The sequence below is a fragment of the Podospora pseudopauciseta genome, chromosome 3, assembly GCF_035222475.1.
Source record: "Podospora pseudopauciseta strain CBS 411.78 chromosome 3, whole genome shotgun sequence".
Taxonomy (NCBI): Eukaryota; Fungi; Ascomycota; class Sordariomycetes; order Sordariales; family Podosporaceae; genus Podospora; species Podospora pseudopauciseta.
Window position 1 is genome coordinate 1,844,876 of NC_085893.1, and position 22,711 is coordinate 1,867,586.

At 53.9% G+C, this 22,711-nt stretch overlaps 6 protein-coding genes across 6 annotated transcripts; 2 read left to right on the forward strand and 4 right to left on the reverse strand.

Annotated features, from left to right (window-relative positions):
• Positions 1-103: 103 nt before the first annotated feature.
• QC763_305180 (uncharacterized protein) lies at positions 104-1,616 on the reverse strand (the record flags this gene model as incomplete). The annotated part of the gene is given in 5 exon segments (XM_062910966.1): positions 104-135; positions 146-296; positions 389-910; positions 1,001-1,350; positions 1,412-1,616. The coding sequence occupies 5 exon segments, from the start codon at positions 1,614-1,616 to the stop codon at positions 104-106; spliced, it is 1,260 nt and encodes a 419-aa protein (XP_062766958.1).
• A 674-nt stretch (positions 1,617-2,290) lies between these two features.
• On the reverse strand, positions 2,291-5,543 carry PHO91 (low-affinity phosphate transporter; the record flags this gene model as incomplete). The annotated part of the gene is made up of 3 exons (XM_062910967.1): positions 2,291-2,433; positions 2,508-5,373; positions 5,523-5,543. The coding sequence occupies 3 exons, from the start codon at positions 5,541-5,543 to the stop codon at positions 2,291-2,293; spliced, it is 3,030 nt and encodes a 1,009-aa protein (XP_062766959.1).
• Positions 5,544-5,828: 285 nt separating this feature from the next.
• VAM6 (Vacuolar morphogenesis protein 6) lies at positions 5,829-10,316 on the forward strand (the record flags this gene model as incomplete). The annotated part of the gene is made up of 5 exons (XM_062905782.1): positions 5,829-6,670; positions 6,727-9,234; positions 9,296-9,404; positions 9,471-9,957; positions 10,005-10,316. Exons 1-5 carry the CDS (start codon positions 6,589-6,591, stop codon positions 10,314-10,316), a joined length of 3,498 nt encoding a protein of 1,165 aa, XP_062766960.1. The 5' UTR covers positions 5,829-6,588.
• QC763_0052740 (uncharacterized protein) lies at positions 10,216-10,491 on the reverse strand (the record flags this gene model as incomplete). The annotated part of the gene is made up of 1 exon (XM_062905783.1): positions 10,216-10,491. One exon carries the CDS (start codon positions 10,489-10,491, stop codon positions 10,216-10,218), a length of 276 nt encoding a protein of 91 aa, XP_062766961.1.
• A 644-nt stretch (positions 10,492-11,135) lies between these two features.
• On the forward strand, positions 11,136-14,174 carry QC763_305230 (uncharacterized protein; the record flags this gene model as incomplete). The annotated part of the gene is given in 2 exon segments (XM_062910968.1): positions 11,136-14,088; positions 14,107-14,174. The coding sequence occupies 2 exon segments, from the start codon at positions 11,136-11,138 to the stop codon at positions 14,172-14,174; spliced, it is 3,021 nt and encodes a 1,006-aa protein (XP_062766962.1).
• A 558-nt stretch (positions 14,175-14,732) lies between these two features.
• On the reverse strand, positions 14,733-19,653 carry QC763_305240 (uncharacterized protein). The gene is made up of 5 exons (XM_062910969.1): positions 18,093-19,653; positions 17,770-18,032; positions 16,981-17,670; positions 16,302-16,916; positions 14,733-16,244 (listed from the first exon to the last, which is right to left on the reverse strand). Exons 1-5 carry the CDS (start codon positions 18,391-18,393, stop codon positions 15,732-15,734), a joined length of 2,382 nt encoding a protein of 793 aa, XP_062766963.1. The 5' UTR covers positions 18,394-19,653; the 3' UTR covers positions 14,733-15,731.
• Positions 19,654-22,711: the final 3,058 nt, after the last annotated feature.

Genomic DNA, 22,711 nt, shown 5'->3' on the forward strand with positions numbered 1-22,711 from the left:
TTCTTGAACTCTTTTAGCGATTGGATATGGGAAGCTAGGGGGATGATGATGATGATGATGATGATGATGGTGGTGGTGGTGGTGGTGGTGATGTGGTGTTTTTTCAAAGGCAAAGGGCATAGTTTGATATTGGTACTGATGATACCGTGATACCCCCGATCTTTTTTGTTCTCTTTTTTTTTGGCGTTGTTTTGAGGTGTATAGTTAGGGTAATGATGGGCATTGCTACGGATTATGTTGTTTGTAATTTGGGGAATCCACCACTTTTGCGTTACTCTCTTGCCCCCGGTGCGGAACTTTACCCATGTCAACGGTCAAAATGAAGCCCGCTTCAGTCATCAAACATATACCTTTGAGTAAACTCACAGGGTAAACCCACGTTTCAAACTGATCTGTCACCACCACCTCTTTCTTCTCCTCCTTCCTCTTTCCCCCCATTCCCAACCCTCACCCGATTCGCACTTGTACTCCCCTCCTTCCTCCACCACCCCTCCCCCCGCTTCTCATCCTCCCATAAAGGCGTCTTGTCTAGACTGAACTGGACAACTTCCGGTCTGGCGTAGTGACCGTTGCTGTCGATCCAGACCTTGACGGTTTTGAGGTCTGAGAGGTCGATCTCGGCTTTGACGAGGACATCACCTGATTTGCCGCCTTCCACTGGGGCCGCGAGGAGGGAGCAAAAGGGGTGGATGATGGAGGACCAGCCGCCGCCTGGCTTGACGAAGGATTGGGGGCCGAGGTTGGCGGCCATCCAGTCGAGGCAGGTCTGATCGACGTAGTTCGAAGCCACCAAGACAAACACTTGGGCGGTTAGGGCGTGGGTTTTGGCTAGGGCTTCGATTTGGGCGTCGGCGGTTGATTCGAAGCCGGAGAGGGTGGAGAGGGCGGGCCAGGCGGCGATGTGGATGTGCTTGATCCAACACACTAGGTTAGCATTGAGTTGGATCTTTTTTTTTTTTTTTTTTTTTTTTTTTTTTCTCTAGTTGGGGGGGGGGTATACCTGGTTTTGGGCTATGAGGGCCTGGCGGGCACCGTTCATGGTGTTTTCCCAGCAGGCCAAACCGCCGACGTTGAACCCACCCACTGCGGCAAGGGGTTTTACGTCAAGGGTTGCGCCGCCGCCCTGAGCCCAGACCATCCTCTCAACATAGGTAGGCTGCAGCTTCCGATGGACAGAGACAATCTCCCCGTCGGAATCAATCATGACCTGCGAGTTGAAGAGGGTGTACCCACCCTCCATCCGCTCCGACACCCCTAGGCTGATCCCCACGTTTTTTTCTTTGCAGGCTTGGGCCACGGCGGCTAGGTCGGATGATACGACGACTGATTCTTCTGCGTATCTTGCCAGAGCTGGAGATGTGTCAGTAATGGGAGGTGGAAAAGGGAGCGCGGGGGGGGGGAAGTGACAAACCAGGAGCTTGCGTAATAGGGGGGTAGCACTCAATAAAATAGGGGTATCCAGGGACAAACGTCTCGGGAAAGGCCAAGAATCTGACTTGTTCAGAGGCAGCTTGCTCAATAAGACTGATCACTTTGGCCAAGGTGGCGGATTTGTTCATAAAGATTGGGGAGGCATGGACAACTGCTACTTTGAACTTTGTTTCCGAGGGCGCCATTTTGGATGCTGGTTTTCTTGAATGCAGTGAAGAGAAATAGGGGGTTGGATACGGTAATGTGGACGTCTTGTGTCAAAAGTAAATATATGACGAACTTTGTTTATGAACTATACGCTCACGCTCACTCAGTAAGAGCGTGGGCTGGTAAAAAGAACAAGGCCCAAAAGATAACAGCAGCGGGGTAAAAACCTGGAGAAAGCGGGGGAATCTTTTGTGAGGAGAAAAATCATGGGGATGCTTGCTTGTTCATATCTAGACTAGATCGACCAATGCCGGCCGTCTTGGGGATATGTATATATGTAAGTAGTAAGCCGTGACACGATAGCTCTGTTTCTTCTGGTGATTGAGTGGTGTAGATCGGACTCTGACTGCATAACCTGTATAAGACTGAGATAAGAGCAGCAAGAAAAAGAAAAGGACTACCTGCTATGAATGCTAAATTACCGTGCTCTTGATCACCGCTAGTGTTGAGAGTATCTGATCTACCAGAACCCCATTGCTAATTCATCGATAAAAGACCACCGGTCCCCAAAAAGAGACGGCGTCCACCCATCCATCGTCTCGTCTTTATCACATTAATCCAACACTTCATCTCTCTTGGCTCATCCACTCATCCAACAACCAAGTTTCTCTACCTACACACCCACCCCATAATCACATCTCCCCTTCCCATGTCACATCCCCGAAACCCTCATAGCACCATACCCAACCGTCACCACAACCACCAACGTCAAAACACTACTCGGCACCCCCCTGCTGATAAAATGCTTCACCTGCAAATACCTCTGCCCCGCCGGATCCTCCTTCATAATAGCAGCTATCAAACAAGTCAGCCTCCGTCCCATTCATCATCAGGATTAAAAAAATAAAATGAAAAGTAAAAAAACTTACTCATATTCGGAAACCCACTCGTCGGCAACCCCATCGCAGCACTGCACATCAGCACCCCCGTCATCACCAACAAGTTCGGATGTGGCTCCTCCAGCCCCTTGCCAACGTTGTACACCAGCGGCAAAATAATCAACGCCGCCACCGTGTGACTGATAAAAGTCGCAATCACCAAAATCAAAGTCGAAAACACGACCAAAATCCCATACAGCGAAAAGTCCTCAACCTGAGCCGTGATCTCCCTCGTGACGGTGTGCAACAAGCCGGAAGAGTTCACCGCCTTGCCCAACGACAACCCCCCAGCAGCAAGAATGATAATGGTCCAGGGAAAGTTGTTAAAGTCTTCTTTCGTGAGGATACCAACGCCAAAGAAGAGCACAATGGGGATGATGGCGATGACGCCCATGTCGCCAAAGACATTCTCCAAAGTGTGAGATGCGCACCAGAGGCCGATCGTGGCGACGGTGACGATTGTCACAAACCACTGGATACCCGTGAAAGGGTCCTTGATGGGGCGGGTGGGCACAATGGTGGTGCCACGCCCGGGTTTGAACGTCACCAGCAGCAAGATCCAGATCAGAACCAGCGAGATGATCCCGACAGGAATGACAATAAAAAACCACTGCCCCCACGTCGGTGCCGGCTCCATGATACCGATGGCCACCACGTTCTGCGGCGAGGCAATGGGCGAGAGCATCCCACCGATGTTCGAAGCCAGCGCGATGCCAATGATAACAGCCTTGGACATGTCCGATCCCGAGGGCAGGTTCCGGAGCATGGGCTCAATGATGCCGAAGCACAGAACCGGCGCGGCAACATTGCTGATCAACATCGACGCCACAGCCGCAACAGCCATGTTGGCAATGAGCACAGTCTTTGGTTTGGTCCCCGCCTTGCTCAGCACGAACGTGGCAATCCGCTTATCAATATAACACTTCGACAACGCAGCCGCCAGCGTGAACCCACCAAGCAACAACATGATTACCGGCGTCCACATGGCCGCAAACACGGCAGCCGTGGCGTCCTTGGCACCCAACCGCTTGTGAGGCTCGTCCTTGTCCAAGAAAACCTGCAACACCACGCACAAGAACGGAATCGTCAACGACGTCACAAACAGCGGGATCGCCTCCGTCGCCCAGAGCAAGCTGACAAACACCAGAATGGCCAGACAGTTCTGCTGCTCCGGCTTCTCCATGATCGGAACCAGCAGCATGGCCACAAAGATGGCAAAGATGACGACAAGCGCAAACATGGTGGAGCTGACGAGCCAGGTCGGCAGGTTGAAGCGCCCAAGAGGGGTGCTTATCGCCTTGGTCGGTGACACCAAGTCGTCATCGCCCTGCAGCCGAGCAGCCTGGGGGTCCGCATCCCGGCCGAGCAGCGTGTGGCCCAGGCTGGCGGCTTCAGCTCGCCTTTCCAGGCCGATCAGCTCCCTCCAGACCGTGTTGCGCTCCCAGACGACGTGCTCGCGCAGGTGTGACCGGAGATCCTTAGTGGCGGCGGCTTCGTCGCCGTCCGTAACGATCTCGGCGTAGGCCTGGACAATGCGCTGGATATGCTCCTCCAAAGACTTGGTCGTCTCTGGCTTGAAGGGGTAGGCAGAGTCGACAAAGCTGCTCATGTACTTTGACCGGAGCCGGCGGTCACAAATCTTGTCAAACTTTTTGAGAATCTTGTTGAAGCCGGTCCTGTTGAGCTGGCTGTAGGATTTGAGCTCGCAGAGGCGGACGTAGACGTCGATGATTTTCTTCTTGAGCATGATGCCGCTGGAAAAGAGAGCGGCCTGCTCGGCGTAGTCATCGTACGTGACGCTCAGCCTTCTGAGCGACCTGGTGAGCTCGGTGGAAGCGGTCATGTCGGTGGTGGAGGCCAACATGGCATTGGGGATCGTCCTGCGTCTCCCAAAGCTTCCCCTTCTCCTCTTGGTGAGCCCAGTCGCCTCGCCGTCCCCATCGTCGTCGTCACTATCTTCTTGCCCATCATCTTCAGTTGAGTGACGGCTCCTGGCGCTCTGGCTGCGGTAGCGCAGCTGTGGTCGCTCGCTGGACCGGGTGGCGGGTCGTGTGTGCTCGTCGGCTCCCTCCTCGAATGCGGCCACCTCTTTCAAGAGGGCGTCGACCTCGTCTGTCAGCTCCTTCTCCTTGATGACGTAGAAAGATGTGATCTTTTCCAGCTCGACATCGAGGGCGCGGGTGAAGATGGTTTCGGGGTCGTCATGTTGGATCAGGGGTCGCGACTCGCCGTCACCCCCGGACGCGAGGTGGATCGACTTTTCGAGCGAGTATATTAGTTTCTTGAGGGTGCTGTAGGCGATGTAGTGGTTGCTCCAGTCCGGAACAGCATTGAACTGGATGCTGTGGGAGAACTTCATCTCGTCGTTGTGTTCGAGCCAACGGCGCTTCTCGGCCCGCCTGACGTTGTACCTGCGCTGCCGGTCGCGTGTTTTCTCGTTGTATTCCCGTTCCCGCTCCCGTTGTTTGTCGCCGGCCTTGTACTCGGCTAGCTCGTACTCTTCTCCAACGGTACTGCTACTGCTGCTCCCTCCTCTGACAAGAAGGTCCGAGGTTTTGTGTGGTCGACGGGCTTCTTGTGGTGCGTAAAGAGAGGAGGGGACCTCCTGAAAGGCGGATGGGGGTGTAATTTTCAAAGATGTTGCCTTGACGGCATGCTGTGCAAAACAAAAGAAGGGGAGTTTTCTACAGCAAGGAAACAGGAACTGGGCGCAGAGATAAACCCATTGTGTCGGGTGGATGCAGCCATCGCCGTCATTCCGAGGACCCCCAGTGGTCCAGCGCTCAGGGCTGTCCCCACCAACCCGCGGCGCGGTCCACCAGCCTGTTGGTCTAGAATCTTGGAACGGTTTCTGGCACTATCAGACGAGGAGGATACAGAGGGTGTGTAAATTTACTGTGTTTTTTCTGTCTAGAAATCGCACATTAGAAGTGTAGATTTAAAACAAGAGAGATGTTCTCGATCTATTTTTTTTTTTTTGGAATTGGAGAACTTCTCCTACAAGACCCCTATGACTTGCTGGAACATGTTCACCTCTTCTCCATGTTGCAATGACGACGTTTTTTGTACAGCTCCAGACGAACAGGCATTATGTGCTTCTGCAAGCCGTTTGTGTAACCAAGAACAGAACTTGTGCATTTTTTGGGCAAAGCTACACCCGGCAGCATGAGAGGAACTCAATCAACCGAGAGAGATGGAAGAGAGGCTGATGCTTTCTCGCCACATTCTGGCTCAAGGTTTGCTCTCTTCAGGCGTTTGAAACCTTCGTTGCCAACACTGACCGGAAAGTGTGGCTGCCACAGTGTGGGAGAACCTTGACGGCTCACCCCAGTTCTCAGGGTTGTCAGCCGCAATGTTGAAGCACAAACCTCCCCATGATTCAAGTTCAGAGACACTTTCTATCTTCACTATGATACCCTTTGAATTGAGTACGCTCTGTTATACAGAATACCGCCTGTAACCTTGGCCCAGAAACTCAAAATACCCGCCAAGCGTCTGTTACGTACTTTTTAGTGAGCATCACGAATGGTGACAGTCTCATCTCAGCTCTGGTACGCTGTGACTAATAAGATATCATTTGTATTTACCCCTTTTCACTGCCTCTCCTCCCCTCAATAGCCCTATTGCTTGCCTGCTGCGAGGTGAAGTGTCATAAAAGTACGGAGTATTTAGTCCTGTCCAAGATACGTCATCAACCCTAACCCTTATCACGCCCGCGCAATCACCTGCTGTCGCGCGAGCTATGCCTGACCTCCAACATTGCGCGTCATTCGCAGCTCTGGAGGTGTCTATTTTCTGTCTCTTCTACCATGTTATAGCCTCCTCCGTCGCAGCTCCATGGCCCTCAAGTCTCCGCATTGATCCATCAGATTGTTGGGGGAAGCTGTTCTGTTCCTCTGGATATCGATGCTGTACATCCCCTCTCCACCGCCGCGCCAGCTCAACACAGCGAGGAAGCTGGGTATCAATCTCCGCCCGGGACAGCTAACACCGCAACCGCAAACTTATTACCACATCTCGCGCCCGGCGCGGCGCGCAAACACACACACAATAATAATAGCCGTCCGCCACGATGCTGTCCGCATTCACGGCTCGGCCCATCATCGAGCTCAAGCAGCGGGACAAGTCCAAGATTGAGTCCATCTTGGCTTATGGTACACAGCTTCCTTACCACTGATCTACGGGCATCTACTAATTCATATATTGACAGGTGACCGCGTGCTCGTCGGCCTCAACACTGGCTCCCTTCGAATCTACCGAGTAAACGACATCCCACCACCATCCGATCCCCCAAACCACCCCCCCTCCCAAGCCTCCACCAGCCAACCCTCCCACGATGAACCCCCACCACCACCACCACCACCACCCCAAAAACCAACTGACCTCCTCCGCGAGGTAGAAAAGTTCTCCCCCCGCGCCATCGAGCAGCTGGCCATCATCAAAGGAGCCAACACGCTAGTCTCCCTCTCAAACTACACCGTCTCCCTCCACGACCTCCAAACCTTCTCCCCCATCGAAGCCCCCCTCTCCAAAACAAAAAACGCCTCCACCTTCGCCGTAACAAGCAACGTAGTCCAGGACCCGTCAACAGGCGTCCCAGAGATCATCTCCAGGCTTGCCGTGGCTGTAAAACGCCGGTTGTTGCTCTGGTCATGGCAGGAGAGCGAGCTATCCCCCGATGTCACTGAGATACTACTCTCGGAATCAATCCGGTCACTAACCTGGGCAAACGCCACCAAGATCGTCTGCGGCATGAACGGCGGGTTTGTCATTGTAGACGTGGAGACGGGAAGTATAGAGGATATCGTCGGGCCAGGGGCGATCGGGACGACGGGAGGGGGGGGTGGGACGGGACGTTTCGGGTCGGTGAGCGCTACTGGGATGTCGTATATGGGATTGGGGAGTTACATCCCTAAGCCACTGTCTACCAAGCTCGCGGAGGGCGGGTTGTTGCTCGCAAAGGACATCAACACTTTATTCATTGACGATTCCGGGAGGGCGCTGGAGAAGCATCAGATCCCGTGGCAGTCTGCGCCCGAGTCGATCGGGTACAGCTATCCATACATTCTGGCTCTGCAGCCGCCGGTGAAGGGGACGCTGGAGGTGCGCAACCCTGACACGCTGAGTCTACTGCAGACGATCAGTCTCCCTGGTGCGGCGGCTCTGCACTTCCCCCCACCGACGGTTAGTGTCCAGCACACGGGCAAGGGATTCCACGTCCTGAGCGATAGGGCAGTGTGGAAAATGGAAGCGACGGATTACGACTCGCAGATTGACGAGCTGGTCAAGAACGGGAGGCTGGACGAAGCGATCAGTGTGCTCGGCATGCTGGAGGACGCCTTGTTGAAGAATAAGACTGAGACTATGAGGGAGGTCAAGATGCTAAAGGCGGAGGTGCTGTTTAAGCAAAAGAAATACAGGGAGTCGATGGACCTGTTCAGTGAAGACGAGGTGGATGCCCCGCCGGAAAGAGTCTTGAAGTTGTTTCCCAGGATTATTGCGGGGGATTTGTCGGGCGTGGAGGAGCAGGAGGAGCAGGAGGAGCAGGAGGAGGCGGAGGAGGAGGAGGAGGAGGAGGAGAAGAAGAAGAAGAAGAAGGATGATTCTGATCATGAGGGGAGTACAGTTGGGAAGCACTCGGAGCCGGAGGTTGTCGCCTCTCCTCCCAAGGCTGGCGGAGGGGGAGGAGGGGGGTTTGCAAAGTATCTGATGGGACATCGGAAGCAACAGCTTAATCCTGAGACTGCTTCTGTCGCCTCTTCGCGGCGGACAACACAGGATGATGACGCGGCTAGTGTTAGGGGGCGATCAAGCGAGGACCATCACGCACAGGAGGAGAAGGAAAAGGATTTGAAGAATGCGGTTCTGGAACTGAATTCTTATCTTGCTGGTGCCAGGGCGAGGTTACAGAGGGTGATTGATCCTGCTACGGGGAAACTGAAGCCGGGGAGAGCCCGGTCGGAGATGCTCTCTGCCTCCCAGACGGCTGCTCAGGAGGATCTGACGCTTTCTTCGCGGCAGGTGGATGAGTCGGAGTTGCAGCTCGCGGCGGAGCTGCAGCACACGTTCAAGATTGTGGACACGACGCTGTTTAGGGCGTTCATGTACTCGCGTCCGCAGCTGGCGAGCTCGCTGTTTCGGATACCGAATTTTTGCGATCCGGATGTGGTGAATGAGAGGTTGGTGGAGCATAATCGATTCAATGAGCTGGTTGACTTTTTCTATGGCAAGAAGCTTCATCGGGAGGCGTTGAATCTCTTGAGGAAGTTTGGGAGCTGTCCGGAGCCGGATGAGGCGGCGCCGGGCTTGCATGGGCCGCAGAGGACGGTGGGGTATCTGCAGGGGTTGCCGCCGGAGATGATTGATGTTATCTTGGAGTTTTCCGAGTGGACGCTGAGGAAGGACCCGGGGTTGGGGATGGAGGTTTTTTTGGCGGATACGGAGAATGCGGAGACGTTGCCGCGGGAGAGGGTGGTGGAGTTTTTGAGGGGGGTTGATGTGGCGTTGGAGACGAGGTATTTGGAGCATGTCGTTGGGGAGCTGGGGGATGGGACGCCCGAGTTTCATAATCGGTTGGTGGAACTGTTTGTGGTGCAGTTGAAGGAGGGGAAGAAGAAGGACGGCGAGTGGGAGGGGTTGATGGGGAGGTTGGTGAGGTTTTTGAGGGAGAGCAGGCAGTATAGCTTGGGGAGGGCGTTGAGCTGGATTCCGAAGGAGGGTGAGTACCTGGTCTGGTAATCTGTTTTTTTCATGGTTGGGGATGCTAATGATGGTGACAGATCCCTCCTTTTATGAGGCTCATGCGGTGGTTCTCAGCAACATGGGACAGCACAGGCAGGCGCTGGTGATATATGTCTTCAAGATGAAGGACTATGCCAAGGCAGAGGAGTATGTTTCTCGTGTTCCCCATCCCAAAAAAAAAAAAAAAAAGGTCCCTTGAACTAACAAGCACAGATACTGCAACCACATCCACAAGACACAAGACCTCCCCCCCTCTTCGTCTCCTGACCAAAACGACACCGACAACACTGACCAGCCCTCCATCTACCACACCCTCTTGTCACTCTACCTCCGCCCACCCAGACCTCACGAGCCCAACCTTGGACCTGCGCTGGATCTCCTCTCAAAACATGGCTCCCGTCTGCCAGCTACTTCGACCTTGTCGCTTGTGCCAGATGATCTGCCTGTCGCGCAACTGGAATCGTATTTCCGCGGCAGGATGAGGAGCGCGAATTCAATGGTCAACGAGACGAGGGTGGTGGCTGGGCTGAGGAGGACGAGCCACTTGGCGGCGCAGGCGTTGTTGTACCTGGGAGATGGGATACCGGGGGGTCAGGCGGGGAGGAACAGGAGGGTGGTTGTTGGGGAGGAGAGGATGTGTGGGGGGTGTCATAAAAGGTTGGGGAGGAGTGTGGTGGCGGTTTTGCCAGACAATAGGGTGGTGCACTATGGTTGTTTGGGGAGGGTGACTGGGGGGAAGGGAGAAAGGCCAATGAGTCCGGGAAGTGTCAGGTCGGGGGATGGGGGGGGGTTGAAGAATTGGGGGAGGGTTTGAACTGTATTTTTATTAGAGAAGGTAGTTGTAGAAAGTGGAGTGGGGAGGGGAGGGGGGGCCACACCATTATTCAGCCCTCTGTTCGTTCAAAAACTTGTGATTATAATTCTGTTGATATGTGTGGTTGTTTGTTTTTATTTATGCTCAATCCTCCTCGACGACCTCCTCTCCGTAGTTCTCCTCCTCTTTCTTGTCCACCGCAGCTGTTCCAGCGCGGGCGTTGTCTTCTTCCATTCTTTGGGTGAGCTCCTTGTTGATGGTGGCTTGGAGGGAGTGGACCGAGTCCCGGAGCTGGGAGAGGGATTGCTGCTTGGCTTTTACCGCACCGGTCGAGGTGGGGGTTGTTTGGGGGAGGGAGAGGGTGAAGGGGGCGTTGGTTTCGGAGGTGTAGGTGGCTGTGATGACGGCTGGGTTTGACATTTTGAAAGCTGGGGACGGGGTGCTGTGTGGTGAGTGGTGAGGTATTGGTGGTGGTGACGGTGATGGAGGGGGTCGAGGTTTGAAAATGGTGGGACTCCGGGATGAGTGCCGAGAATTGCCCCGCCTGGGGTGGGTGGGTTATTGGGACTGTGCTGGGGTTGTGACAACGCTTCAGGAACAAGGCAGAGATGATGAGCGGCACAGTATAGAGAAAATATATGCTGCTTCGTACATGAAATTGACTTCAAAACTGTTGTCTGGTGGTCGGTGAAGATAGTTTGACTGAAAGTGAGGCTTGGGGGTTAGGGTTCTCTGTGGCGGTCCCCAGCTCACCTGAATACCCGCTCTTCGGATCACTTCCGTCATATGCAGCAGGGGTCCTGGAACGCAGACGCTTGTGAAAGGCTTGTTGCTACGACCTGTTTGCAGGGCAGAGTTCTCCAATCCAAAAAAAGATAGCTATTCTCCGATTCAAGAAGATACGTATTCTTCGATTCTCCGATTCTTTACTCACTCACTCACTCGCTCACTCACTCACTCGGGGCAGCCAAGATGTAACACATCCTGGCCCATGATCCCCAGCACAAAACACAGCTCGAAACCAACTACTGCCAAAGGCATCCTCTTACCTTAAACCTTACCCCATGCAGCCATCCAGATCCACAGGGACCCCAGGGAGCTTCTCACCCCTTCCTGGGGGGTCCAGTCCCGACCTGCCACGACCGAGACCACCACCACCATCACGACGGCAAGAGTCGGCGACGTCGACGTCCACAGCCGACGACCTGAACATACCCAAGGCCCGCGCCGCCGCCGCGCCGTCGCCCACGCCCATCTACACCAGCTTCACCAACAACAGCAGCACCACCAGCCTACAAAACTTCTCACGACCTACACTATCCACCGCCGCCGCCGCCGCCGCCCGGTCCTACTCTCCCGCCACCGCAGAGACAATATCACGAAACGGGCCCTCACCCTTGACACTCCCGCCCTCGTCGTCGGCAACATCCCCAGCAGCATCATCCACCTTCTCGTCAAGGGTCGTCTCCCACGCGCGCAAGAACTCGCAGAATGCGGGCATGTTTGAGCCAACTCTACCTTCAACCAGCACCTCGAACCTCTCCCAAGTCGTCGTCGGCTTGCATCACCAGCCCTCTCCCAAAATAAGCCCGACGCCTCCTCACAGGGAAATGTCAGCGAGCCAAATCGCCGCCCAAGCGGCAGTGATGAGCCACCAGCAAAACCAACAACAACAACAACAACAACAACAACAACAACAACAAAGAAACCAATCCCCCCACAACAACCGCCAACGATCATCCACCCTACCAATGCCAAACTCATCAGAAACAGAACCACCACCCCCCCCAGCCAAAAGAGTAAGCGGCGGACCGACAACAATGAACCCCCCACCACCACCACCAGTCCTCAGCCTCACCGAAGCGAGCGGTCCGAGAGAAAACGCCTTTGGGGGGCAGACATATCACAACGGGTTACTAGGAAATCACACGCTCGCCGCAACAGCAGCAGCCAACCTCGTCTTTCCCCGATCGGCGCAAACCTCCCCGGGTCTACAACAATCCAGCATGCCTCCTCCCCCTCCCCCAGCGAGCGAGAAACCCCCCAAGCCGGAAAAATCCAAAGTCCCCAAACTCTTCTCCCGCCCCGTCAAAATCGGCAGCAGTAAAAGCAGCTCCGACGTGAAGGAGAAGCCGCTGCCCAGTCCAGGCAAGGGGGGTCTGCCCCATCCGTTTGCGGGGTTGCAGAGAGGAAACTTCAGCACCACGAGTCTGGATTCGATGACGACGACGACGACGACGACGACGGGGGGGGGGCAGCAGCAGGGGGGTGGGGGTTTGTACAGTCTGTCCAATTCGAGTGTGGCAACGATACGTCCTGCTGGTGAGGAGGGGAGCAAGGAAAAGGAAAAGGAGAAGAGGCACCATTTCTTGTCGAGGCAGAAAAACAAGTTGAAGGATGAGTACCATTTGCCGTTGAGCTCGGCGATGAGTAATTCGAGGCCTACGGATCCGAGCGCGCCGAGTAGTTTGTATAATTTCAACATACCGCAGAGTCCGATGGCGGGGTCGGTTGGGGGGTTTAAGAGCGGGTTGGATTTGAGGCATGGGGGACGGGCGTTGAGGGAGAAGAAGAATAAGACTGCTGCGAGCGAGGAGAAGGGGGATGATGCTAGTAGTTCTGGGGTTGGGAGTGAGTGGCCTGGAGGAGGCGGGAGTGTTATTTCGGGCGGGGGAGGATCAGGGGGAGGGGGAGGAGGGTCGAGCAGTGTTACGGCGCCGAGTTTGTATTTGAACGAGCCGTTTGACAGTCACAAGTACGGGCTGAACAACATGACGCATGATGATGCGTGGCCATTTCTAAAGGCAAAGTTGTTGGTTGTGTTTGAGGCGGAGGATTTGAGGTTGCCGGTGGAGGATATCAACCGAGTGGTGACGATGCATATACAGTGGTGCCTGCTGAGGAGGAGTCCGAATTTGATCGTGGACGATTTGAGGGAGCTGTTGACGACGGGGTTTTCGAGTTTGGATCAGACGTTGAGGAAGACGCCGGAGGATAAGCTGATTCCGCTGCTGGTGGAGCTTTGGATCTTCACTTTTACTGTGATCCTGCCCTATATGCAGGCGGTTTTCTTGCCTCTGGATCTGGAGTTTGCGGGGAATGGGCCGTTGATGACGGCGGAACAGGCGAGGGATTTTTGGGGGGGTGTACCGACCTCTTCCACTACTAAGTCATCACCTCCGGGGTCGGAACCCGCCGTCTCCCCGGCTTCGTCGGTGCTTGAGGTCAGGAGGTTGGTCCTCCTTGCTTTTAGGGATATTGTCATACTGCCTCGGTACGACACCCTCAAGTCAATGTTCTCTCGTCTGTCCCTCGAATTCCTCCCCCAGATTCTGGCAAGCAACGCCCTCGCCTCCCCACCGCTGCCGATTCCAAGCCCGGGATTTCACAATCAGGGGATTGCCTCCCAGCTGTCTGGCTCGCCAGGGGGTGGGGGTGGGAGTGATGCCTACTTGGTGTCGAGCAGTTCGTTACCGACAGCGCTGAAGGGGAGTGCCCCGCTTGATCCGGCGACTGCGTCTTACAATTCCACCACCACCACCCTGTTTGGGGAGGGTTCCATCGCTGGTAACCGCTCCCGCGCCATATCCAACGTTTCGCACGGAAGCGACGGCGCGGTAACGAATCAGTTCTCGAGACCGTTCACACCCTCGAGCCTCAACGCGTTGGGTGTGGCGGGCGGGGTCGGGGCTGGGGTAGGCGGTGCGTCGGTTTTGTCTTCTGGTCTGGCGGCGATGACGCATGCACCGCCGCCGCCGTCCGGGGTTCATCACAGTCTTAGGGATCAGAATGTGGAGGACAGTAAGCAGGTTACCGAGTTGGGGGGGAGGATGTTGCAGTGTATGTCTGTGTTGGCGTCGGTTGGGGTTGGGGGTGGGATTGGGGAGGGGCAACAAGAAGAGGAAGAAGGGAACAGGAAGGTGGAGGAGTTGGGGAAGTTGTTGAAGTTGAATTGGTTAGGGAGGGGGAGGACGGGGAGGAATAGGAGGGGGTTGGTTGGGGGACGGGTGAAGAGGGGGGGGTTGGGGACGGGAGGGGGGATGGGGTTGGGGTTGGGGATTGAGGGGGGGATTAGGGAGGAGGGGGTTGTTGGGCGAGGTTGAGGGATGGGGGGGGGGGGAGGGGGGGAATATGATACCATGGGTCTTTTGGCGTTGGAAGCAGGAAAGAGTACACCTTACTGTATGGGCTTGGGATGGGAATTTTTATGGGCCTGGTTTTGATGGTTGGTGGAAGGGGGCGCTGGAAAATAAGGATGGGGGAACAGGGACAATTGCCTTATACAGAGTTACCTAAGGTACCTATACATGGAGGAAGCGAGCAAAAGATTATGAGTAGACCTTTTTTTAAAGGTGAATTGTAGAAAGAGTACTACTAATACTACTACTACTACTACTACTGTCGATATGGCTATGTGATGTGTGTGTAAAACGAGAATAGATGCAGGGCAGTGAACAAGACATAGTACAACAAAGTTCTTCTCTCTCTCGGCATTGATACAATGAAAACCATACTTAGAAAGTGTAAAACAAAAAGAGAAGAAGACTCTTTGCTTTCCCACCTCCTTGAATCCCCTTTTACCCGGAAAACAAAAACAGACTTTTCTCTACACGTGCGCCATGTTTTTTTTTTGCATATTTGGTATCTTAAACTGCAGAACCCTCCTTGGGGTTTGGAATATAAACACAAGGAAAGGATGATAGCGTATGGGGGTATTTTTATTTAGGGTGACGTATTCAAAATCCAAAAGCAAAGAGTCAGAACTCAACAAAAAACTGGGTTTCTCCCTCCGTCTCTGTTTTGACTGAGAATTTAGGGCAAAACACAAAGATGCTGCTGCGTGGTTATATAATAAAAAACTTTCAAACCCCAAAGCCACACCACACAGTTCACAAACATTATATTCAAAACCAACTTAATCAACTTCGGCCCAAACCAAATATTCTCCTTTTTTATAGGACAAGTCAAGAGGGACATGCAAGATAACGATGTCGACGACAACAACAACAAACAACAACTAATGTAGGTAACCTAACCCTCTCCCCTTTCCCCCCGCCCCTCCCCCCTCACCAATGCCCAAAGAAATTAAAATAACGATTCCTCCCCTCAATTGACACCCAGTACAAAAAAACCACAGTTTCAACAAGCGAAAACAATAATCAATTGACATCACTTCCCGCTGCTTTGCTCAAACTTTCTTTCTTCTTGTGCAAGAAAAACCCAAAAAAGGGGGTGATAAAACTCAAACGCCCCAAGTTTCCTAGTTACCAATGAAAAAAAGGAACAAGCAAGAGCAGCAGCAGCAAAATTCAGATATCACAAAACCAAAAAAAGCAAACCAAAAGTAGTCAAGACGCCTCGACACCACCGCCAAAGTCAGAGAGAGAGAGAGCCAATATAGCAAGCCCATCCATACACAATTCCCATACACATGCCCTCCCTTTTCACCCCTCCTCTTACCCACCCCCCCCCCCTCCCCCCCAAATCCAAGTTGCGCCAGCCGCCCAGGAAAAGTGGAAGCGGACAAAACAACAAATTAGACACAAAAAGCTTTTAAGCTCACCCCAGGCCGCCCTTTCCCCAGGAAACACATTAAGCTGTTTTTGATGACGACAAAGACACGAACCAAAAAAGAAAAACGGAAGAAAAAAAAGACAACCTCATGCTGGGTTGCCCTTCATCCGCTTTTGCATCCTCGGTGTTGGGGGTTGTTTTCCCTTTCCTGGGATCCCAACCCCGTTCATCTGAGGGGTGCCCATGGCGCCCGGTGTTGGGGCAGACTGAGGGGTATCTTCTTCCTTCACTGTCGACCTTCTCCTCTTGTTACCTTGAGCAGGTGATGTGTTGGCGCTGGGGCCGCTCGAGCTAGTTCCTGGCTGGCTCATCTGGTGCTGCATCACGGGTGCCGCAAGCTGCCCGGGCGCCGGGCTGTTCACCACGTGCGGAGATCCTGGCAGTCCAATATTGGCCATGGCCGGGCTGGCACCCATGGGGAACTGGCCAAAACTGGGAGTCCTTGGCCCGCCCTGGGGCATTGGTTGCCCATTCATCCCTTGATGGGCACCCGAGTTGATCCGGCTGACATACTGCTCCATGGCGGCATAGGGCGCAATCCCAGGGTGGGCATGGAAGAAGTCGAATAACGGCGTCATTTGACCCATGATCTCCGACATCTTTGAGAACAGGCATGTTAGCATTGGACTATTCAGAGTCACCGGAGATCATCATACCTCAAGAAACTGATACACGTGCCCCGGCACTGCTCTTCCTGGACTGACATACGAGTCCGGAAGCTCAAGATCTGGCGGGGGGCCTGCAGGGGTCTTGAGTTGCTTCGTCTTGTTTTTCTTGTTCATTTCCGGAGATTGCTTGTTGTCTGGTGAGTTGAGAGCATGCCACTCCTTGACCCAGTTGTGGGCCGGCCGAGCGGCTTGAATAACCATGCTTCGGGGCACAAATTCCTCGAAATCTGTCGTGATGAACTCAAACAACTCGAACTTTTGCTCACTGTCAAATGAGGCCCGCAGAATGCCGTCGGCAACCACGTGGCAGTTTTGATCAAACCGGTAGATGAGGCTGGCCTTGGTGTTCTCAATGAAGTGACAGTCGTTTGGTAACGCACGGTCGGTTGTGCCCTTTGCCATGATCAACTGCATCGTCTTTACCCCGCTGTCGAAGTGGGAGTGGAAGTAGCGGGGAAGAGCGGGATACTGAATCTCATACGGCTTTTCCACCGGACCCTCGGCCGTCCTCTCCAGCAGGGTGTGCTTGAAGACACCCTTCTGCGAGAAGAACATTTTGACAAAATCTTCCCAGTAGCTCAAATCATCCTGACCCTTTGGCCCCTGATGAGTGACGGGTTAGCTAACGTGAACATTGACCCGCATTCCTTTACGTGCGAGAACATACCAGGAAGCCACTCAGATGCTCGCTGAACTGCATCAACTTTAGCAAACATTGCCCTTTCAGTTCCATTCCGTTGCGCTTTTGCTGCTGCTGCGGCTGCTGCTGCTGCATCAAGGCCAGGCCAGCGGCCTGTTGTTGATTGTGGACTGCTTGCGCCTGAACCTGGGCAGCTTGAGCCTGGGCGGCTTGCGCTTGAACCTGGGCCTGGGCAGCGTGTTGGGCCTGGGCCACCAGTTGGACTTGTTGAATTGGTTGACCCTGCGTAGTCTGCGGTGTTTGGGGTGGGGCGTGGGGTTGCTGCTGAGGATTTGGTTGTGGCGTAGGACCTTGGGTAGGCGCCGGAGTCGGTGCTTGCCCGTTGGGCCCGGCTTGTGATGGAGTAGCTTGCCGCTGTGGCTGGCCTGGTTGCTGTGGTGGTTGCTGCTGCTGTGGTTGCTGCTGCTGTGGCTGCTGAGGTGGTTGTTGACCTTGCTGGGCCGCCTGTTGTTGAGCGGCCTGTTGCTGGACCTGCTGGGCTGCCTGTTGCTGGGCCTGCTGGGCCTGCTGGGCCTGCTGCTGCATGGCGGCCATTTGGGCTTGTTGGGAGATGATTGCCTGTGGGTTCATCTGCCCATGGTTCGGGTTGTTCTGCATCTGGTTAAGTTGCTGTTGGTGCTGCTGCTGGAGGGCGATCTGCTGGGCCATGTTGACGTGCTGTTGCCGTTGCGTTAGCATCTACTTCTTCCAGAGCACCTACACATTTCTCCAGCCGCGTCGGGCCTTATATCGTGGTATTCAGGAGTGTATCCTTACGTTCATGGATTGAGCCTGTTGGTGTTGAGCTAGCTGTGTTTGTTGAAGGTGTGCGGGGAGAGGTACCGGCATCCTCCTCATTGCTGCGATATGAGCAGGGTTCATCTGATTCATCTGTCCCAGCGGTATGCCAATGGGAACTTGGCCCAGGTTGTTGTATTGACCAGCTTGCTGCATCATGGCAGCCCGTTGCCGTTGCTGCAGCTGGAGCTCGGCCAGCCTTTGCTGTTGTTGTAGTTGCTGCATAGCTGGGTTGTGGGCGTCTACACAGGCTGGTCAGTACTTGTCTCTACCGTGGTGGGAGATGATGCGAGGTGACATACAAATGCCAGCAGACATTTGCTGTTGCTGGTATAGCTGTGCTTGCGCTGGGTTCAAATGCGGCATGCCGTGGGGACCAGGATGACCGGCGCCGGGCGGCATGCCACCCCCCATGAGAGCGGCAGCGTTCATTTGGGGACCGGGGCCCGACACGCCCATGTGTCCCATCATGTTGTGCGGTATTCCTGCTTGTGTCGCGCCCGGTTGACTGGGGTTGTGGGCCATGCCAGGAGCCATGGGGTGGCCGGGAGGAGCACCTGGATGTTGCTGCATCCCACCGGGGTGCGCCTGAAAGGCCATCATCTCCGGAGCAGCCGATTACCCACGGCGTGGATATCGACGTTTTGTCCCTCCGCGTTATCGCATGCGAGGTAAGAAAGAGGTCCGGTGGCGGGCAGTCACCTAACCTAACGCGGACAGCGGTAGTGGTGGTGGTGCGCGCGCGTGCCGACTAGACGGTGCGATCGCCTGGGCGTCGAGGCCCGTCGTTATCGGGGTCGGGGATGTTGTGCGGGCGATTGCGACGGGCTAGATAGCAATAGGATGATGTTATGTAGGAGTGTGTGATATGGGCGGAACCTGTCGCGAGTGGTGCGACGCCCCCAAAAAAGCAATGACCAAAAGATCAGCGGCACCAAGAAGATGCTGGGCGGCCGCGGAAAATAAAAATTACAGCGACAGAACGTTGGGCAGGCGTTTGGGCGTTCAACGGGCGACGTCGACTCTTTTGCTGCTGGCTGCTGCGGCGGCGGCGACGACGTGTCGTGGACAGAGGTGGTGAATTGTGGAGTTCCAGGTTTGGTTGCAGGACGGGGGTTTGGGAGTGGTGGGAGCGAGTCTCTTCTCTTCCGTGAAAGAGTTGCCCGATTGAAAATTGATTAGTACCGGCAGCACGTCAAATCTCTCCGCCGTCGCAAGACCAAGACCCTGTTCCCAGTGCCGCCAGCAATTCGTTACAAGTATAATATTAAAACGTAGGAAGAATGAGTGATTTGTTCACAGAAATCATGACAGAAGGGCAAGAGGGCAGAGGGCAGACGCAGACGCAGAGGCAGAGGCAGAGAGGGACACCTGAAAAGGAGTGGGAACCGGAAACTCTCAGGGGAGCCGAAGTGTTGCAGACAGAGGTGCAGACGGTGAGGCGTTGGAGGGTCGCAGAGGGAGAGAGATCCTGGGCACCGATCAGGACCAAGCTGCAAGAGCCAGAGCGTTCGAATGCTGAGACCCAGCTGGGGGATTCGGCCAGCCTTTTAGAGCGGGAGCCTGTTCCCGATACAGCAAAATCGCACACTCTGATTGGTCACCGGACAGCAAGATGTGCGCTTATCGGGGCTGGCTTGGGCCATTTCTGTCAAGGGCCATAGTTAATCCGTTCCGTTGTGGCGGTTAGATGCAATTCGGATGTAACCTAACCTGCGAGGAGCGCAACCTCGTTTGGCCCAAGGTCACGGCTCACGCATGACCAGAAAATGCCAAAGTAAAAAATCATCGTGTCTCAGGTGTCCCCTCTAGGAAGCATCAAGGTGTTGTTTTTGTAGCCATCACCATATTTGGGGATGCTCTCTTTCAGCCACAGATTATGCCGCTTCGCGATTCAGCATGCAGCTATTTTTGGGGCGCGATTGCAGGCAAGCATCTCTATCACGTGACTCGGTACACGGAAGCAAAAATGCGGCCCCACCCTCTCCCTGAGGCTGCCCCACTGCTCCACCCAAAAATTTCCTTATCGCTATCTGAACATTGGGTATTTCTTCAACTTCCGCAGCAGCTTTGACTCTCAATTCTCTTCTTCCACCAACCAACTCCCCAACCAGCACACTTCCAGCCCTGGCTCTGTTCTCCTGGCAAGCCGCGAGAGCGACCCTCGACTCGTCGACTGCACTCGCAACGCAATCAGCAGTTGATTCTGCTTCTTGCCGCGCGTTTCCTGCGGTGTTCATGAGTGCCAACGGGTCGAGTCGAGGCTGGAAAGGCTGGCTGGGTTGTTCGACACTATCAGGTAAGCTATTCTCGTCTTCATTCTTCCCTCTCTCTCTTTATCGACTGCTGCTTCTCGCTGTCAAATGATGACAACTTTTGAATTGTCTTCTTTTCCCAACTGAATCGACCATGAAGAAAACTAGTCTGTTTCGGGCTTTCTCCTACGGGGGAGGGCTTGTTGCTTGCCAGTAAATTTGTCTGACACATACAGCTTGAAGCACATCGATTTTGCAGAGTTTTGTTTTTGACTTTGGAGCTTGAGCACTGACCCTTCAAGCAGATTTTTCAGAGCACAATTTCCGCTTTCTTCGACTTTGCAACTAACTACGCAGCGACTCTGCACAACAAAATCACCACAAAAGGTCAGTTTACTCCCTCTGCTCGCAGCACTTGACACACCACACCCCGATTCTACCATGATTCAAACTTTCCCACATTCGCAGTTTCCACTTGAGTCCCACCTAGAAGCCTATTTCGGGACAGATGAGGGAGCAATACTTCCTTGGATGTATGATTTTACAGAATCAAACACAGTTATCGCTCTGAGTCTTGTTTGTCAGAAACCAGTTGCTAACATTCTGTTCTGGTTTTCAGGTTACCTGCTAGTGTCGCCAATGTTTTTGATAGCTTCAATACAAGATTATTCATGCAACTTTTGTGTCTTTTCATGTTGCGTTGCCGTGGTGACTATGCCTTGTGTGATGGATGTTTTCGATTTTCAGCCTCGTGCGCGCATCGTAGTCGGTGTGTCTAAGCAGGAGCTCTCTTATTCTAATCTAGCGGCCCAAGGCACAGTGATGTTGCCATTTCTCGTTGTCAAAAAGAGGAACACCAATCGGCGCCATCATTGTCGTTGTCTATTAGAAATGCCCAAGGTACCCAAAGGTAGTTTACTCAAGGTGAAGACTTGGAGCTGTCAAGGGCGTTGATGCCTTTCACATGATACTATCTACTGCTTCAGTTCCAAAACAACTTCACTGACCAGTTCCAGCCAAGAGGACTTTTGAGATAGCCTAGGGTGTTAAGAGTGAGTAGGAATGTGACATGTAGGCAAGTGACATCGGGATCAGCGTACGTGGTGAAGGCGCAGGATCCGTCGATCTGGGATCATGGCTATCTTCACTTGCACGCCAGCTTCTTATCCGGCCTGGGTGCCGTCATCGATGTTCTAACTTCCCCAAACCTGAGACTCTTGTCAAACTCCCGCCCTTTCTTCATCATCTCCAAAATCTTGAAACTGATCTCACCCCCCTGCTTCGTGCACTCCTCAACGTTCTTGACCGCCCTCCTATACATCGGGCAGGAGTTGTTCCTCCCCAACCAGCGAGCAGCACAAGACCTGTGAAACCAATGCCCACAACCAGGCAACGAGACAGGCTGCTTCAACTTATCCGTCTTGTCCTTCATCGATCCGTCCAGACAAGCGTTGTCGTTGTCGTCGTCAATCGTCTCCTGGCAGATGACACAGTCGATGGTGGTGACCCCGGTAGCTATTGTTCCCCCAAAAGTCGGCTTCCAGATCCCGGTTCTGGTAACGACACTCCTTCACTCACCGGGGAAAGCTCCGCGAGACAGTCGGCGGACGAGAAATTATTTCCGAGTTGGCAGGGTGCATGAGGAAGCCACTCGCGGCTTCAAACTCGGCGACGTCCAACCATTCCCCCATGAAATCAACAAGATCCATCAACCATGCAGTCATCAACCTCCTCTCCATCAACACACACCACTCGCTCCCATCCCTCTTCCATTGCACCCTCCCAAAGTCCCACAGCAATGACGGCTCCAGGTCCGGCCCAGCCGGTGATAACCTCAAATCCTGCTGATATTCCCATCCCAGTAACACAGTGACTCTGCAAAGGTCTGGCTCGCCATTTCGATAAGAGGCTCGTCGGTGACTGACAAGACCCAGTTTCCAGTCGTTCGAGCCGTCTCAATACTTCGCTGAACCCAACATCAATGCAGCAAATCTTTCCCCTGCGGAAATGTCCAAATCGAACTCCTCTCCACTCTTGATAGCGGCATCTTTGACGACCTCCATGCACAACGCAACTGTCGTCGCCATCAGAGCAATTAGTACACGGTCGATGGCGTAATCCATCGAGTCGATCGATTCAAGATTTTGATACTCAGTGCCTGCGTAGTAATCTTGCAACATGTCACGGGAAATAAACCTATCCACCAGTTGCTTGGTTAGTCCGGATAAATGGAGCATAGCGTCGCTGTAGCTGTGCTCGCTCCCTGGTTCTCGGTCGGCGATGGTGTCGATGGCGGCGTTGGAGATTTGTCGTATGTGATCTCGAAATTGTCCGATCCGGTCACTGCCGCTCGGCAGTAAGGAATGGACGTCATTGGGAGTGAGGTAATGGGGCCTCATCAGGTTGTCGTTCGCCGTTTTGGAAGCGTGGATGTGTTGCTTAGTCCTGTGTGTTGAGTTCGCTGCTTTCTGACCGAGTCTTTGAAGGTGTTGATGGACGGAAGAGAATACTCAGTTGAAGATGTGTGAAAACCACAGTATATATCCGCCCAGTGAAATCCACTTAAAGAAAAACTTGTTCACTCCTTGGCTGTATCAAAGTTTGTTAGTGACAAAAACCGTAAATCTCCACGCCGCAGGACCACAACTCTACCACAGGCTTCAGCT